At 49.8% G+C, this 19,242-nt stretch overlaps 2 protein-coding genes across 2 annotated transcripts; one reads left to right on the top strand and one right to left on the bottom strand.

Moving 5' to 3' along the window:
• Positions 1 to 2,893: 2,893 nt before the first annotated feature.
• LOC112173002 lies at positions 2,894 to 4,695 on the bottom strand. The gene is made up of 4 exons (XM_024310548.1): positions 4,407 to 4,695; positions 4,065 to 4,165; positions 3,411 to 4,002; positions 2,894 to 3,168 (listed from the first exon to the last, which is right to left on the bottom strand). Exons 1-4 carry the CDS (start codon positions 4,693 to 4,695, stop codon positions 2,894 to 2,896), a joined length of 1,257 nt encoding a protein of 418 aa, XP_024166316.1.
• A 12,188-nt stretch (positions 4,696 to 16,883) lies between these two features.
• LOC112172985 (uncharacterized protein K02A2.6-like) lies at positions 16,884 to 18,967 on the top strand. Its single transcript, XM_024310525.1, has 2 exons — positions 16,884 to 17,233; positions 18,376 to 18,967. Exons 1-2 carry the CDS (start codon positions 16,884 to 16,886, stop codon positions 18,965 to 18,967), a joined length of 942 nt encoding a protein of 313 aa, XP_024166293.1.
• The last annotated feature ends 275 nt before the right edge of the window (positions 18,968 to 19,242 follow it).

The following is a 19,242-nucleotide window of genomic DNA, read 5'->3' as shown; positions in this document are numbered from 1 at the left end:
ACTTCAATGCATGGGCTTGCCATCAGTGCTTAGCGAGGTTCTCAGCGAGTCTATCTCGGCAATGCTAACTCCTTACCTACTGATGGTTGTCAGCCATCAACGCTTAGCAAGGCTCTTGATGAGGCTAACCCTTTGCCTGTTGATGGTACAAGTGTTGGCTTTGCCTACTGCCTGCATGCTTGGCTAGCAAGGCTAACGCTCAGCACCTCTTGTGCCTTGGCGAGGCTAACACTCTGCACACCCTTGTTCCTAGCAAGACTAGCTGCTAGAACATTGGACTTCCTTGTCTTGTCTTCCTTTGGGCAACCCTGCTGCCATTTAACACTCATGGTTGGTGCAAGACATGCCTAACCTTGATGCTTTCACCCCTTGCACCTTCAAGGGTGTAACAAACCTCCCCCACTTGATCTTGGCAACGCCCTGGTTGCCAAAGGGTTCTGGTGGTCCTCATGACCTCATCGTCGCACCTGCATGTGCATCCTTAGCTTGGTTGCTCCTCGTCAACCTCCTTGATGCTCCCTCCTTAAGCAGACTTCTTGGCACCTCCTGGTTGCCCCTCGTTGGCTGACTCCGCCTCACTTGCAGAATCACTAAGGCCTCCTGCCTTTGTCTTTACCAACTCCTCAACCTTGTTCTCCTTAAGGTTGAGCCTCACTTCCTCCATCGAGTTTTTCAAGGAGTGGCCTTCAATGGCCACCTCCCCACCTTCATCACCTCCAATCACCCCAGATCCAAGCATCTCAACTTCAATCTCTCCCAAATCTGCCCCACCTCTACCTTGGCCTTCATTGTTGTTGGTGGTGACATCTTCCTCGGCCATAGGCACAGGTCCGGCCAAGTCATTAAGATCGTCGTCTATGATGACCTCTTGTTATGGACTCGGCTCAATTACCTCCTCGTGCTGCCCCAACTTGATCTTCCACTCAAAGTCGTAGGTTTGCAAGGCAGCAAATAGTCAGCATGCATCTTGCTGCTCCTCTTGAAGGGCCCAAAGGTTGTGGTCTCCCTTGGGAGGATTATTGTGTAAAGTTCGAAGTGGCCCCCCAGCAACATCTTTGCCCCTATGCTCACCACTATATGGATAGCAGCAATCTCTATCTCCTCATTGGAGTGCCCATGACTCCATAGATAGAGGTGCATCTCCTCCTCGTCCTCGATGAATGTCCCCGCATCAACCACTGTGGCTAGCAAGGTTACTTGGCCACTGGTTGCGTGGATACATACATCCACGAAGACTTCCAAAGCACTTGGTTGTCCTCTAGCACTTCCATCTCATGCTCAACGTTTCCCCAACCTGTGGGATCGACAGTTGCAGCGTTTCGCAACACCATCGGATTAATTTCCGGCTCGGCTTCTTGATTGTAAGGGCTTTCTTCTGCTAGTAAAGCTGCAGTGGCTTCTATTTTGGTGCAGTCTTATGCCTAATGGTTAATGTTAATGTCTAAGATTTGGCGGTGACCAAATCTTGGTTAACGCTGGTCCCGTGGGCGGACCGCTACTTATGATATTCTCATAACTCCCGATAGCTGTCAAATGAAATACACAGGGCGTCAGAGGGAGGCCGCGGTGGGAGGTCTTATCTTCTTTGATGCCTAAGTTAGTAGGTAAGTAGTAAATGCGTAATTCATGAGGAGAGAGGAGAGAACCTTTTATAGGTGGGGAAGAGGCTGACATCTTCCATGTTTTCGATGTGGGACTGATATGCTTCAGTTCTTAGCTTCTGGAGCTTCAGATGCTATCTTGGAGAGGCGCGTGGCGGCGCATTAGCAGTGATCTGGGGGTGAGCCAGGGGCTCAGGCGGTAGCCTGCTTGGCTATGTTTCCGTAGGTTACTCCATTGGTGGGAGTTGGTACCATTGGCGGTAGTATGACCGTAGCTCATTTTAGAATTAGGCTTGGCAAATGCTCATGTAAGTACAGTTACCTTGGCAAAAATAGCATCGTAGGGGTAGTTTTCTCTCTTAAGTGGCAATTCCATGGGCAGTTATGGCAGTTTTCTTTGATGAATAACTGCCTTGGGCTGCTGCAAACTACCTCTACCACTTGTTAAGCTCTTATTTTTTTAACATGAACACCCTGCATGCGTTTTGGCAGCACCCCCAAGTACGCCTAGGACACTCTCAGGCAGGCCCATAGTGTCCCCATGCACGCTAACTGCCCCTGCATGCATGCTGGTAGCCCCCTTTAAATCTGACATGCGTTCTGCCACCACCAAGGCAGCGGCTAGATCACGCACATCATGCCTTTGCACCTCTGCTCTCGTCCAAGGTTGTAACCCAACAATGAAGCACATCCTCGTGCTGCCCCAACTTGAGCTTCCACTCAAAGTCGTAGGTTTGCAAGGCAGTAAGATAGTCAGCATGCATCTTGCTGCTCCTTTTGAAGGGCCCAAAGGTTGTGGTCTCCCTTGGGAGGATTATTGTGTAAAGTTCGAAGTGGTGCCGCAGCAGCATCCATGCCCTTATGCTCACCACTATGTGGATAACAGCGATCTCTATCTCCTCCTTGGAGTGCCCATGATTCCATAGATAGAGGTGCATCTCCTCCTCGTCCTCGATGAACGTCCCCGCATCAACCAACGTGGCTAGCAAGGTTACTTGGCCACTGGCTACGTGAATACATACATCCAGGAAGACTTCCAAAGCACTTGGTTGTCCTATAGCACTTCCATCTCATGCTCAGCGTTTCCCTAACCTGTGAGATCGACAGTTGCAGCGTTTCGCAACACCATCGTCTTAACTTCCTGCTCCAAGTAGGTCCAGGCCTCACATGGAGCTAATCCATGGGCCGATGATTATCAAAAGAGGTTCTGCCGGGGCATGGGGGAAGTCAGCGTACTATTGACACTTGTGGTAGGATCTGAAAACCTTTCTGGCATCGTCCCTTAGCGTGGGCTAGAGGTAGCCTTGTGGCATTGTGCGATTGGCCAAAGATCTAGCGCCGGAGTGGTTTTCATATTCACCGGCGTGTATCATTGCTAGAACGGCCTTTCCCTCTGCTGGGATTAGACACCGGAGGTTAGGATGAGTGAATCCTTGGCAGTAAAGCTTGCCATTCTTGATATTATAGTGAGTTGCCCTCCGCTTGAGTTGCAGTGCCCGGACCTTGTCTGTTGGCATCATCCCATTGAGCTTGTACTTGATGATTTCATCGATCCAGCTAGGGTTGACTTCAATGTTGAAAATCTCCGTTAGGGTTTTGGTGTTTAGGTGTTTAGGGTTTTGTCAAGGCACTCTACCCTTGTGTCCTCTGGACTTTGGTGTGGTTGAGCAATTGTGAGTCTTGCCAGTGAATCAGTCTTGGCATTCTTTTCTTTGGGGATCTGTGTGATGGTGTGGAATTTGAATTTTCTCAGGAGTGTCTTGACGTATCCCAAGTATGCCGCCAAATGTTTGTCTTTGGCTTGGAAACTGTCATTGACTTGGTTGATGACTAGCTGGGAGTCGCTGAATATGTTGACACTGTTAGCACCTAAGTCTATGGCGAGGAGTAAGCCTGCAATGTGCGCTTCATATTCCGCCATGTTGTTTGAGGCTGTGAAATTGAATTTTAACGCGTACTCCACGTTCACCCCTCCTGGCCCCGTCACTATAACTCCAGTGGCACATGGCTTGGTGCTGGCGGAGCCACCGACGTGAAGACTCCAGTCTGACTGTTGTTTGGGAGCTGGCTGCTCAGTGGTTGTTATGGTTGTGTTGCCCTCTGCTGGCCCTAGGGTGGGTGCACCTTGTGGCTCCGTGAGCTCAGCAATGAAGTCAGCCACCGCCTGGCCATTCATAGCGATTTGTGGCTTGTACTCAATGTCAAATTCGCTGAGCTCAATGGCCCACTTACTAAGGCGCTCGGAATGTTCAGGGTTCTGCATTGCTTGTTTCAGCTGTTGGTTTGTCAAGACATGGATTGTATGAGATTGAAAGTATTGGCGGAGACATTTAGAGGCGACAATGAGTGCAAGAGCGAGCTGCTCCAAGGGGTGTATCTTGTCTCCACCCCATTCATGCCTCTGCCAGCGTAGAATATCAGGAGCTAGTCATATCCTTCTCGCGGTACAATGGCGCAGCTTACCGCTGATAAGGATACCGCTAAGTAGATGTAGAGAATCTCACCCTGTACAGGAATGGAGAGAAGTGGGACTGCCGCCAAGTATTCTTTCAGGCTTTTGGATGCTGCCTCACAATCTGGGGTCCAGTCAATTACTTTCTTGTAGGTCCTCTTCAGAACCTTGAAAAATGGGAGGCATCTGTAGATGAGTCTAGAGATGAACCGAGAAAGGGCTGTTAGCTTGCTCTGGAGGCTCTAAACGTGCCCCTTCCACTTCGGGGACTTCATGTTGAGGGTGGCTTGCACCTTGTCAGGGTTAGCCTCTATGGCTCGTTCACTCATCATGCATGTATCCCAAGAACTTACTGGCGGTGACGCCAAAGAAACACTTTTCAGGATTGAAGCGCATACCATAGGTGAAGAGGATGGCGAATATGATTCTGAGGTTTACCACGTGTCTGCTAGCCTTAATGCTCTTGACTAGCATGTCGTCCACGTAGACCTCTATTATTTTGCCAAGTTGTTCTGCGAACATGGCGTTCATCAACTGCTGGTATGTTGACCCAGGGTTCTTCAACCCGAAGGGAATGACATTGTAGCAGTATAGGCCCTTGTCGGTTGTGAAGGTGGTGAACTCTTGGTCACTAGGGTGCATCTTGATTTGATTGTATCCTGAGAAGGCGTCCATCATGCTGAGCAACTCATGTCCTGCTGTAGCGTCAACCAACTGGTCAATGCGGGGTTGCGGGAAACTATCCTAAGGGCATGTCTTGTTGAGACCCTTGAAGTCTACACACATCCGCCACTTTCCTCTAGGTTTCTTAACCATTACCAAGTTGGAAATCCACTGAGGATAATTGACTTGGCAGATGAACCCAATGCCCTGGAGCTTGGCGACCTCTTCCCATATTGCTCGATATCTTTCTTCGTCAAAGGCCCTTCGCCTCTGCTTGTCTGGATAGAAAGACAGTTTCATGCTCAATTTGTGCGTGATAATTTTAAGGGAGATGGCCGGCTTATCAGCATAGGACCATGCAAAGAGGCGGCATTGTCTCGTAGAAACTGGGTGAGTTCTGCCGCTATCTCTGGGGCTAGCTAAGCGCCGATGTGGACCGTTCGCTCAGGGTGCTCGTCGGAGATGCTGATAACTTTCAAGGACCTTTCTGGGTTGACAGGCTCCTTTTTCAGATATTTCTCCTCATCATCTCTAAGATCCTCGAAAATGTTTGTTGACGGTACATGGTTTCCCACTGTTAGGATCTGATGGCGGCGTGTCGATCGTACCACAGTTGTTGAATAAATTCTCCTGCTAGTTGTTGACTTCCCTTCACGCAGCCTGTTCAGTTGGTTGTAGGGAACTTCATGAGAAGCATATATCCTACTATGATGCACTTTAGCTTGTTGAGCGTCGGTCGACCAATGATGGCATTATACGAACTGAAGTAGTCGATGATGATGAACTCTGTATGTATCTTCACTGTGCATGAACTAGCGCCGATGACTAGTCACATGTAGTCAGAACCGAGTGGTTGTGTGACGTCACCGGAGAAGCTAAGCAGTGGCTCATGATCTTGAAGTAATTTTCTATTCCGCTGGAGTTGGATGTAGCAGTCATTGAAGATGACATTGACGGCGGATCAGTTTTCAATAAGGACCCTTCCCACGGACCATTTGTCGAGCATTACTTCGATCAAGAATGGATCGTCGTGGGGTAAATGCACTCCACGCTCCTCTTCCTCTGAGAAAGTGATGGGTTCCCAACTGGACTTTAGGAGTTTTGCGGATCTCTCATAACGAATGTTGCAAATTTCTTTGGGCTGATTAGCGCGTGCATAGCGCTTTCTTGCCCTATGAGACATGTTGGTGGTCGGAGCACCACCGTCGATGGTGTTGATGAGGTGCATGGGCTCGATGTTAGTGACCACAGGTGGCGGCTGACGCACCTTGAATTTTTCCAATTTACCATCACGATACAAAGTCTCAATTGCCGTTTTGAGAGCGCTACAATTGTTGGTGTTGTGACTGCTGTCTTCGTGGTATTTGCGCCACTTGCCAGTGTTTCTTGGTTTTCCCACCCTTGGGTACTTTCTTAGGGGTGGCGATGGGATTTGGTCTTTGCACTGGTTATATATCTCTTCATACAAGGCTGTGAGGACTGTAAACACTACGTACCACTGGGAAGACTCCGTTTGTTTGCTACGGTTATCTCCGTGGGATGAGTGGTTGCCCTTGTGGTAATGTTGGTCCTTTTGTTGCTTGCTCTAGTAGTTGCCTTGTTGCCACTCTCTCTTCTTATTAGTTGGCGGTGTAGTAGAGGATTTGTTAGCGGTCCCCTGTTGATTGGAGGAGGGTTGAGTGAACTTTGTTGGCGTTGGCGGTGGTGGTAGGGTTTCTCTTTATGTGATGAATTTTGCCTGTGCATGGATGACGGCTTCACTCATGACATGTTCATATGCAGCATTTAGATGATTGTAATTGAGATGATAGAGAAATGGTCCCTTTAGGAGTCCCTGCTTGAAGACCGCCAGTGCCATTGTTTTGTCAAGATCGCGCCATTGAGATGCCACCGCTCTCCACCTGGTGACAAACGCCTTTAATGTTTCCTTTGTGCCCTACCTGACGTGGAACAACTGACTTATGTTGTGATGTCTGGTGGCCAACAGGATGAACCGTGACAGGAAAGCGTTTGATAGCGCGTTAAATGAGTCAATGGATCCTGGTGGGCACTCAAAGAACCAACTCATCGCCTCCTTATCTAACATTTTGCTGAACAAGTGGCAGAGGGTGGTGTCATCAAATCCCTTGTTGTTAGTGACTTTCTTGAAGGTGTCCATGTGGACGAAAGGGTCAGTCATGCCGCCATACTGTAGCATTTTTGGCGTCTTTGCATGTGCGGGTCTGAAGGCCTGCAGGAACCTGGCCGTGAATGGTCCTAGCCTATACGCGAAGAGCAGATTTGGTATTGGCGCTGGGGGGGGCCGCCTTTGCCAGTATTAGCCTTTGTTCCAGTTGCTGCATCCTCTCCAGGATCAGGGCGGTTGCGTTGCCGACTGGCCCCGCCTAGAGGTTCCGCTGCGCCAGTTCTCGCTTGGGGGCAGGTTGATTACCTTCAGTTCTAGCCCTGACTGCGGAGCGGTTAGGATTAAGTCAGAATTCCAACCTATCCGAGGTTGCCACTAATCGTTGTTGTGATTTGTTTTTTTTTTTTTAACACCGCCTGTGTTTTTTTTTTGTAGCTGGCCTGCGTTTTACACTTACCCAAGGGGAGCAGTGTCGTGTAGCAAGGATTACCGGGTGTTGGCGGAACCGCAACCTGCTTGATCTATGTCTGCTGACTAGCTGGGAGCTGTTGGCCGACTTGAAGTTGACCCGCACCCCTGGTAAGTGTCCTACGCCTACCTGCCTTTTGAGTAGACTGCTTGACGCTGACTTGTTTTCTTGGTTTGCCTATGCAGATCCCCTTCGTGGTAACAAGGCAAGTTGCGAGGCGTTTAACAGAGCCATGGATAATACCGAGCTTCAAAATTATTTGAAAGGCATGTACGCCGCTAATCTGAATGCGCGGAAGACTGTCGTCGACCCTCAGTCCCAGCCGCTGAGCCAATCGGAGATAGAGGTTGTGATGCTGATGCCTCACCATTCCCATCTTGCTACCGCCGGGCAGACTGTTGTTTTACCTGAGTCCCGCACCGAGCGTGGGGCTGCTAGAGGGAGCTGGGCCGGTGCCACCCTAGAGAAAGGCAGCGAAAGAGTGGCTGCTCAGGGCGTGGGATCCAAAGGGAGAGAACGGTGGCTTCGAATGACCCGTTACCATTGCGAGTTTAGAGCCTCAGAACCCGCCGAGGCCTATCTCTTTTGGTACCACCCAGGGTCCTCTCCAACAGTAGCGGCGGAAAAACGATGCCTACGAAGGTGATGAAGTGGACGACTCGATGCCCATTTGGGTCCCTTAACAGAAGAAGGCGAAGCAAGGCTTTCAGAAGTAGACGGTGGCCACTATTAGGAGGTGCAGACGAGCGAGTTGGACTCCTTTGCCTCGTAGGCCGAGTTTTTGATGAATCCCAAGTAAGACTTTCTCTTCCACCTTTGTGAGCGGCTTAGGTTCGGCAGGATGGAAGGGACAGTCCATCCGACGGCCCTGTAACAATCGCCGTTTAGCTCGGCCTTCAGGCACTTGTCGATCGGGCTGCACAAGTTATTTCTGGAGGCATCGAAGTCATCGCCTATTGAGCGGCAACTGAGGGACGAAGTTGAGGGTCTCCGTAAGGAGCTGGGGGAGATGTCCAAGAAGCTGGCGGACACCGAGGGCTGCCTTTCCAAGGCAGAGATGGACCTGGTGGATGTTTTGGGCAAGTTAGATGTCGCCATCGACCGGGATGTTGAGCGAAACAACAGGGTAGCGCAGCTAGAGCAAGACATGGCCCTGCTGCAGGAGCAGGTAGCGGCAAAGGGTAAGCGTGCTGAGGTCCTTCAGCGGGAGGCTGCCGCCAAGGCCGCGGAGTTAAAGCTGTTGGAAGGCTAGGTCACCCGATCGAAAGTTTAGAGGGACCAAGCAGATGCCGCTGCTGTAGAGGCCTACAATCGGTCGCTAGAGCTCAAGCATGCTCTAACAGAGGTGACGAAGGCTGGTGCCCCTGCCAACTTCAAAATGTTGGACCAGAAGGGCGTCATCAACTGGAACAAAGCGCCTCGGCCAACCGGGACGTCAAGCTAGCCGCAGGTGTCTGTAGGCAGGCCGACCACCAAAGAATCAAAGGGTCTGCTCTCTGGCAATGGTGAGAGTGGTCAACATGCGGTGGACAGGTCAAAAGACGTTGATGCCTACTCTCTCGGACGTGTCCCATGCTGACTTCTTAGAGGCTCACATAAGGGCGGATGGCACCATAGTGACGCCGAGCCCCACCGCTCCTGGGTCCAACCAGACAAGCGGTACGGCCGTCCAACCTGCGCTGGTTGACGGTGAAAATGTTGCCACCACCCAAAGCCATCCGTGAAGACATTGCCTTAGTTTCTTAGCTCCTCTCTGTTTTTTTTATTTTTTTTATTGCCGCTCAGGCGTTTTACATTTGTAATTGGATAAATTTTTGGTTGGGGAGTCCCAACCTGGATATATAATGAATTTCGCGTTTTGAAGAAAAAAAGAATTTTCTAAAGTATGGGTTTGCCGTTGCCAAATATATGTGTTGCCTGAGTGCTAGTATACCGCTAGAGCCTAACTTAAGCTTTTGTTAATCAATGAAACATTAAAATATTTAAAATTGTTCCGAGTGCACGATGTAGCGGACATGGTCCGCTGAATGTTGTTGGCGTTGCCAGTTAACGTTGTGCTACAGAGAACAATGGTTTGAATAATTTCTCGTTTCATTGATAGCTAAGAGATCAACATTTACAAAAGAGGGAGAGTACCCATTGGGTAGCTTCCCTTAAATAAATATTGTACAAAAATTTAGCTAAGTCAAGATGTTCTTGGGTCAGCGGTATAATTACTTGTAGTAATACCGGAGGTGTTCGGTATTCCAAGGGTGGGTCGTTGTGACGCCATCCATGTCCTTTAAGTAGAAAGTGTCAGGGCTGACGATGTCTACAATTTGGTATGGTCCTTCCCAAGTGGGCTGGAGTACCGTTAGTGGTGGAATGACTTTCTTCATTCCAGTCCCCAAGTTGGAGGTTCTGAGCTTTGACGCGATACCCATTGCTTGTTTTGCAAGTTGTGCAAATGGGACTTGTGGCTTTTTTCCTCGAGGAGATCTTTGTCAAGATTGATACCCTCGGCGTTGGTCTCGGAACAGTAGCTTTTGACCCTAGCGGTAGGTTGGGTGACCTTGATAGTTAGGACGGCCTCAGTCCCAAAAATCATGCAAAACGGTGTTTCACCATTTGCGGATGTTAGGGTTGTCCTGATGGCCCACAGAACTTCCTGGAGCTTCTCTGCCCACAAACCCTTAGCGTCGTTGAGTTTCTTTTTTAGCAGCTTCTTGATTATCTTGTTTGAGATTTCAACTTGTTCGTTGGTTTGGGGGTGAGCAATAGATGCAAAGCTCATCTTGGTGCCCAGATTCGCGGTAAGAGATATGATCTCCTTATTGTTGAACTGTGCCCGTTGTCTGTGATGATGGTATGGGGAACGCCGTACCGGCAAGATGTTCTTCCAGAGAAAGTGGGTTACCTTGGCTATAGTGATTGCCGTCAGCCTCTCAGCCTAGATCCAGTTGCTGTTGTAGTCAATGGCGACAATGATGTACTTGAACTATCCCCTAACGGTTGGTAATTTGCCAACTAGGTTGAGGCCCCAAGTGGAGTGAATCCATAGGCCGATGATTATCGAGAGGGGCTCTGCCGGGGCATGAGGGAGGTTAGAGTATTGTTGACACTTGTGTGACAGGACTTGGAGACTTCTCTGGCGTAGTCGCCAAGCCTGGGCCAAAAGTACCCATGCCTCATGGTACGATTTTCCAGAGACCTGGCACCTGAGTGATTTTCACATTCCCCGAAATGTATCATTGCCAAAACGACATTTCCCTCCTCTGGGGTCAGACATCAGAGGTTGGGATGGGTGAACCCTTGGCGGTAAAGCTTGTCATTTTGTATGTTATAGCGGGTTGCTCTCCGCTTGAGTTGTCGTGCTTCGACCTTGTGTAGTGTTCCATTGATCTTGTACTTGATTATTTCATCCATCCAGCTGGGATTGACCTTAATGTTGAATATTTTCGCTAGCGTTTTGGTGATGCTTGGCCTGTCAAGGCATTCCACCCTTGTGTCAGCCTGATTTCGGTGTGGTTGAGAGTCTGCCTTGGCGTTCTTTTCTCTGGGGATTTGTGTGATGGTATGGAATTTGAATTTTTTGAAGAGCGTTTTGACGTATCCCAAGTATGCCGCTAACTGTTTGTCTTTGGCTTGGAAACTGTAGTTGACTTGGTTGACGACTAACTAGGAGTCGCTGAATATGTTGACGTTGTCAGCGCCTGAGTAGATGGCCAGGAGCAAGCCTGCAATGAGTGCTTCGTACTCCACCATGTTGTTTGAGGCTGTGAAGTTGAATTTCATAGCATACTCCACATTTAGTCCCACTGGTCCTGTCAAGACGACTCCTGCGCCGCAAGCTTTGGCCCAGGCCAAGCCATCTACATGGAGGTTCCAGTCTGACTATTATTTGGGTGTTAGTTCCTCAGCGGTGGTCATGGCCATGTCGCCTTCTTTTGCCCTTAAGCGAGGTTCATCCTAACGTTAAGTGAGCTCAGTGATGAAGCGGCTACCGCTTGGCCTTTCATAGTGGTTCGCTGCTTGTATTAAATGTCGAACTCGCTGAGCTCGATGGCCCACTTGCTAAGGCGTCCGGAGTGTTCAGGGTTCTACATTACCTATTTCAGCGATTGATTTGTCAGGACATGGATTATGTGGGCTTGGAATTATTGACAGAGATGTTTAGCGGTGACGATGAGCGCGAGAGTAAGTTGCTCCAGTGGGGTGTATCTGGTCTCAACGTCGTTCATGCTCTGCCGGTGTAGAACACTGGGAGCTGGTCCTGTCCCTCTCTTCGTACGATTGCATAGCTGACCGCTATTGGGGATACCCTAGATATATGTAGAGTATCTCACCTTGTACAGGAATGGAGAGAAGTGGGACTGCCGCTAAATGTTCCTTCAGACTTTGGAATGCCGCCTCACAGTCTGGGGTCTAGTTAATTTCTTTCTTGTGGGTCCTCTTCATGGCTTTGAAGAATGGGAGACATCTATCGGTGAGCATGGAGATGAAACGAGAAAGGGCAGTGAGCTTGCCCTGAAGGCTTTAAACGTGCATCTTCCACACCGGGGATTTCATGTTGAGGATGGCTTACACCTTGTCAGGGTTAGCCTCTATGCCTCGTTCGCTGACGATGTAACCTAAAAATTTGCTAGCGGTGATGCAGAAAAAACTTCTCGGGGTTAAGGCGTATACCGTAGGCCAAGAGAATGGCGACTATGATGTGGAGGGTTGCCACGTGTCTGCTGGCCTTGATGCTCTTGACTAGCATGTCGTCCACGTACACCTCTATTATTTGCCGAGATGCTCAGCGAACATGGCGTTCATCAACCGCTGGTGTGTCGTTGCCCTGACGTTCTTCAATTCGAAAGGTATGATAATGTAGCAACACAGGCCTTTGTCGGTTGTGAAGGTGGTGCATCCTTGGTCGCTGGGGTGCATCTTGATTTGGTTGTAGCCGGAGAAAGCGTCCATCATGCTGAGCAGCTGATGTCCCACTGTTGCGTCAATTAGCTGGTCAATGCGGGGTAGCGGGAAACTATCCTTAGGGCATGCCTTGTTGAGACCCTTAAAGTCCACACACATTCGCCACTTCCTTCTAAGCTTCTTTACCATGACCATATTAGAAATCCATTGGGGATAATTGACTTGGTGGATGAACCCGATGCCTTGTAGCTTGGCGACTTCTTCCCCTATTGCACGATATCTTTCTTCGTCAAAGGCCATGCACTTCTATTTTATTAGATAGAAAGATGGTTTAATGCTTAGCTTGTGCGTGATGATTTCAGGGGAGATGCCTGGCATGTGGCCCAGGACCAAGCAAACATAGCGGAGTTGTCTCGCAGAAATTGGGTGAGTTCAACTGCTATCTTAGGGGCGACTTGAGCGTTGATGAGGACTATCAGCTTAGGGTGTTCGTCAGAGATGCTGATAACCTGCAAGGATGTTTCTGGGTTGACAAGTTCCTTTTTTACATACTTCTCCTCGCAGTCCCTAGGGTCTTCAATTGTGTCGGTCAGCAGCACTTGATTTCCCACCGTTAAGATCTCATGGCGGCTTTCTGACAGCACCACAGTCTTTGAATAACATTCTCGAGCTAGCTGTTGGCTTCCTTTCACACAGCCCATGTCGTTGGGTGTAGGAAACTTCATGAGAAGCATATATCCGACTGTTGGTATACACATACCTCCTAAGCACAAGTATCGGAAGCATAAGACTCGAATCGCCAATATACTGGCGAGATAAGCTCCGAGCCGAGGGTTCCGATACCCTTCAGGGCGATATCGGGATCCCGAGCGTCCCACACCGAAAGAAACGGAACCAAGCTCCCACGAACCTGCTACATTAAGGTCATCGCTAACAACCTAAAGAGGTAACTATTTACTATCGCTTTCCATTATCATTATCTTGTTCGATACTGACTTAGGCATCGGAGCGTTGAAGGCTGCCACACCCGGTCTTCCCTCTGACCTTCTTCTGTTTTGCAGATAAACGAGACCGATAGCAATTGTAACGGATAAATACAACCCATGTTCAGTTGGATCAGACTCCTCTCGAGGCAACTGGAACATTTGGCTCTAGAAGGACTCCCATCGCTCCTTGCTAGCAAGACAACACATCGATGGCTACCAGCAATCCCGATACCAACAACGACGATCCGCCTCGAGAGGCAGTGACCCGCGAGGTCCAGCACACTCTCGAGTTTCAGAGCCAGAACACCGAGGCTCAATCGGTCATGACTACTTATCCAACCACCGCGCTAGAGATAGCAATGCGCTACCTCATGGAGACACCCGCACAGGCCGAGGCCGAGCGCGCAGTGACCATGGCGGCTCGTCGTGAGGTCAAAAATATGACGAATCAAAACCGCATCCTCCGGGAGGCACTTCAGAGGTGAGTCACACATAACGAAGCTTTGGACATAGCCCACGAGCAGGAGACCCCGATACCAACTATCGACGGTGTCTCGACACCAGGAGCAGTCCTCACCACCTACCCGAGCACCGACCTCGCTGGCACCTTCTTGCCTCCAGGCGCTACATCGGGAAGCACCACATGCCCCACACCTGGCAGCACGAGCGCAGGACCTAGGTCATCTACTTGAATTCACCCCTACTCCCCAATCAATGCGACACGGCGCCACCACCTCAGCCTGCCCATGATATAGCGGGAACCTCGGGTATAAACACAGCCACGACCGCCAACACACCCCCATCCGATCCTAATACTCTGCTATTGCTCTAGATGAGGGAGGCCATCTCCTCCTTACAAGCATGAGTTGAAAACGTTGAAAGCAAGACTGGCTGGCAACCAACCACTGCAGGCTTTTAGGGAAAGACGGGACCATTCACTGCCCGAATACAAGCTGAGAAGTGCCCACCAGAAGCCAAGCCCTTCAAGATTGAGAAATATAAAAGCACCCGAGACCCTTACCACCACTTAGAAGTATTCCAGTCCATCCTACATGGTACCCGATATACTGACGCAATGGCGTGTCACGCGTTCGAGGAAACCCTAATGGACGAGGCCCTGCGTTGGTTTCTTAATCTTCCTCCCAACTCAATTGATAGCTTCCAGGAGCTCGAGGACAAGTTTCTCCTCAGATTCATTCTGTGCGGCAGCAGGTGTCGCATGACACCTGACCTATTCAAGCTCAAATAGTGACCAAATGAGCGATTACGAGACTTTATATGCAGCTAGAGGAAACAGGCTACGCAGTACAGTTCACTTGACCCCGCCCTAGCAGCGTAAACATTTAAGCAAGCACTTTAGCCAGGTTACTTCCTGCTACAGATAAACACCAATCCTCCCGCTACATATGATGACTTTCTCGATGCTGCTACCGCCTTTACACAGGTGAAATACGATACCTTTGGCCGTGATACCAACTCCAATGCGCATCCAATCAGGGTCCCTCAAGTCAACAACCCTATTGGGACCACAAAAAGCAGAGGCACTGATTCCGCCAAGGACAAGCCCATCCAGCATGACAGGTCCCAACGAAATCGACAAGGCTACAAGGACAAAAGGGACAAATAGTACGGAAAGAGCCCTAAGAAGCCAAAATACAACTCCCCCAGTAGGTGATATCGCGATGTACCATACAGCGGTACCCGACACAGGGATGACCAGCGCTTTGAGGCACCCCGATATGAGATTTACACCACACTCACCGCTTCTTATGAGCATATCTAGAATAACCACAAGGACATCATCCCATGCCCACCACGGCGCAAACTTGGCCAGGCAAAACTGCGAGATAACAGTAAACACTGCACGTATCATGAGGAGTCCAGCCACCCCACCAATATCTATTGGGCGCTAAAAAATGCTATCGAGCACCTCATTCAGAGTGGCCAGCTCTCGCAATATCGCACTCCCACCACGGCCGCTAACGCCATTAAGGTCTAAGGACAGATTCTAACGATACACGGCGGCGCTCCAATGACACCCGAGATCCACCATGCACAAAAACGCCAATGCCCCCAAGACCAGGAGGTATTGGGACTCAGCCATGGCTGCCACACCCCTCAGGTAGAATGGAACTCAATAGCCTTTAATCGCAGCGAGGACACCATAAAGAAGCACCATAACGACCCATTCTTAATCACCATGATCATCGACCACTATCGATGCCATAGGCTCTTGATCGATAGCGGCGCAGCAGTCAGCGTCATGTGCTGCATCTGCTACGAGGGCCTCAATCGAGATAAGAAGAAACTCACCCAAGACCACGACCCCCTAATCAGCTTCGCAGGAGAGATCACACAGCCCTTGGGATCCGATGATTTGAGGATCACACTGGGAGGTGGCAGCACAATCGCCACCATGACAGCACACTTCATCATTGTCGATTACCCTGATCCTACAACGTCATCTTGGGATGCGACGCCATCTGGGGACTCTGCTTTGTAGAAGGGCACATGCTAATGATGAAAATACCTACCCCGGGAGGCATCCTCACCGTCAAAGGCGATCAAGAGCTCGCAAGACAATGCAACTCCTTGACTGTCGCGAGGGGACATGGCAGACGAGAGGTCCTCCTAACTTTTGACCTACCCTCTCCCTCCGACAAGCCCAATGATCCAAGGGAAGATCCTGAGACTTCAGAAGATAGCGATACACGCAGCAAAAAGAAGGACGATAAGCTCAAGCTCAAGCACCTCAGACCAGGTGTGTTAGAAGACCTGATATCGGTCTCCATTTCCAATACACATCCAGAAAGAAAAGTGAAGATCGAGTCCAAAACAGATCTACAGTTCCAAGCAAAGTCAATCGCCTTCCTCAAGACTCGACAGGAAGTGTTCGCATGGTCATAGTTAGTTCATTCCTGACCTACTTCATCGTCATCTAAGAGGGTGATTTTTAAACCGCAGACATGACAGGAATCTCTCCAGAATTGTTGACCCACAAACTCACTATCTCACCAGACGTTCCCCCAATTCGCCAAAAAAGAAGGGCCTTCAAGGAAGAAAAATACAAAGTGATCCAGGCCGAAGTCAAGAAACTCCAAGACATTGGGTTTATCAGGGAAGTCTCCTACCCGACATGGCTCTCCAATGTCGAAATGGTAAAAAAGCCAACAGAAAATGGCTCATGTGTGTCGATTATACCAACTTGAACAAGGCTTGCCCAAAGGACAATTTTCCCCTACCACGAATCGATCAGTTAGTTGACTCCACTGCAGGCCACAAGCTCCTCAGATTTATGGACGCCTTCTCCAGCTACAATCAAATCGCCATGAAACCCTCCAATCAGGAGCACACATCTTTTACCACCGATGAGGGTTTGTACTGTTACAAAGTAATGTCGTTTGGTCTAAAGAACGTCGGGACCACATACCAGAGACTGGTTAACGCCATGTTCGTAGACCATATCGGTAAGATCATGGAAGTGTATGTGGACGATATGCTCGTCAAAAGCGTCACCATTGAAGATCACATTAAGAACCTGGGCATTGTCTTCGACATCTTACTCCAATATGGCATGCTACTCAACCCGGACAAGTGCTTGTTTGGAGTACTAGGAGGCATGTTCTTAGGTTTTGTAGGTAGTGAGAGGGGCATCGAGGCCAACTCTGAAAATGTGTAGGCAATCCTCGATATGCCACCACCAAAAACCAGGAACGAGGTCCAGTCCCTCACTGGGAAGATTGACGCTCTCGCCCGATTCATATCGCGCTTAACTGACGAGTGCGCCCCATTCTTCAAGCTCCTCAAAACTCACCGCACAGAAACCATCAATTGGGGACCCGAGCACGACAAGGCTTTCCAGGGTCTCCGAGACTATCTTGCGTCAGTACCCACTCTTTCAAAACCTATCCCAGGAAGAGTCTTGTACATCTACCTCACCGTAGCAGTCACCGCCATCAGCGCCGCTCTGGTTAGGCGAGATGACAGCAATGAGTTGCCAGTCTATTACACCGGCAAAGGGTTCAACGATACCGAGTCAAGGTACTCCGATATAGAGAAATTCACCCTCGCACTCCTCACAGCCGCCCGACGATTACGGCAATATTTCCAAGCTCACACCATACATGTCTTGACCAACCAACCCTTGAAACAAGTCCTCCAGAAACGAAATCTTCGGGAAGGTTGGTAAAATGGTCCATCGAACTCGGCGAGTTCGACATTCATTACACGCTTCATACAACCATCAAAGGGCAAGCTGTTGCCGATTTCATCGCTGAGTTCATACCCCTAGAAGATGATGCGTCCTCGGACGAGACTACCTCGGAACCCCATATCACCCCCACCTGAACTTTTTACTTCGATGGATCCTCCAACAATAAGCTCAGTGGTGTTGGGGTAGTCTTAACTTACCCAAAGGGGCATACATACGAGTATGCGCTACAATTCAAGTTCAAAGCCTCAAACAACGCAGCAGAGTACGAAGCACTGATCGCTGGCATCCATCTGGCCAAAAGAGTTTGGAGTCACGAGACTGGCAATCTTTAGCGACTCCCAACTCATCGCCAACCAGGTCAGCGGCTATTTCCAAGCCAAGGAGCCACACCTATCCCACTACCAATCCCTCGCCAAGACTTTACTCCAACGATGTCTCACTGACCATACAATCGCCCTGATCCCTAGAGCACAGAACAACAAAGCAGACGTTGTCGCGAGGTTGGCCACATCGTCCCCAAACACCGATATGGGAGAAATCCTAGACAAGCCAAGCATCGATAAGCCATTCTCGGATATATTCCTGACCGAGAGCTAGCGACCGCCTTCATGGATGGACCCATTCATCGACTACCTCTCCAAGGGTATCGAGCCCCAGGACAAGACTATCGCCACCAGGCTCCGTAGAAGAGCAACGTTGTACACGGTCCGAGAAGGCAAGCTATACAGGAAAGGCTCCCCCTGCTTAAGTGCATCTCCCTAGAAGAGGGACAGCGAGTCTTGCTATCGCTGCATAGCGGAGTTTGCGGCAATCACACAGGTGCGAGGAACCTGGCATTCAAGGCACTGCATACAGGGTACTATTGGCCTACAATCGAACAAGACGTGAAACGTATCGCTAGCGCCTAACTTAAGTGCCACCAGTTTGCCAGGTTACCATTAATAACTCATACGTGATGAAAATGGCCAAGTCATTTTCACCAGTTTGCACCATCGGTACCGCTCTTAATCATCGTCGCCCCTTGGGCATATTGCCAATGGGGCCTGGACTTCATCGACAAATTCCTAACAGCACCGGGACAGCTCAAATTCGCAATTGTCGCAGTAGACTACAACACCAAATGGTTCGAGGCCGAGGCTTTAGCCACGATTACAGTTGCCAAGGTTATTAACTTTCTGTGGAAGAACATATACTGCCTATTCAGAATCCCCGAGACAATCATCATCGATAACGGTGCCCAGATCGACAACGATACCCTCAGGGACTTCGTTGGCCTGTACGGCACGCAGATTCAATATGCCTCCCCCGCACACCCACAGACAAATGGCCAAGTGAAAGCTGTCAATAAGATAATCAAGCAAAACTTGAAGAAGAGGCTCGACAATGCCAAAGGCTTATGGGCCGAAAAACTCCCCGAGGTGTTATGGGCAATAAGAACAACCATAACAAAGGCCAATGGAGAGTCCCCTTTCTGCTTATCATTTAGCGACGAGGCCGTGATTCCTGTCGAGCAGGAGGTGCATAGTGAGCGGGTCGCATGCTTCGACCCGCTCACCAACTAGGAAGGGTTGAACCTTGCCTCGGACCTCTTGGAAGAGCACCGCGAGCAAGTCCATCTTCGGAACATCAACAACAAGCAGCATATTGCTCGCTACTACAACGTCAGGGTCATGCCCAGCCTCCTCTCTGTCGGGGACTGGGTGATGAATGAGAAGATGCCAACCCCAATAGGGCTCAAGGCCACATGGGAAAGGCTATATGAAATCATCGAGGTCGTTGGACCCGCTGCCTTCTACTTGAGGGGAGCAGATGGTATCACCCTCCCACATCCATGGAA

This window comes from Rosa chinensis, chromosome 1 (assembly GCF_002994745.2).
Source record: "Rosa chinensis cultivar Old Blush chromosome 1, RchiOBHm-V2, whole genome shotgun sequence".
NCBI lineage: Eukaryota > Viridiplantae > Streptophyta > Magnoliopsida > Rosales > Rosaceae > Rosa > Rosa chinensis.
Note: the sequence above shows the minus strand (reverse complement) of the source record. Positions and strands in the feature narration are given on the sequence as shown.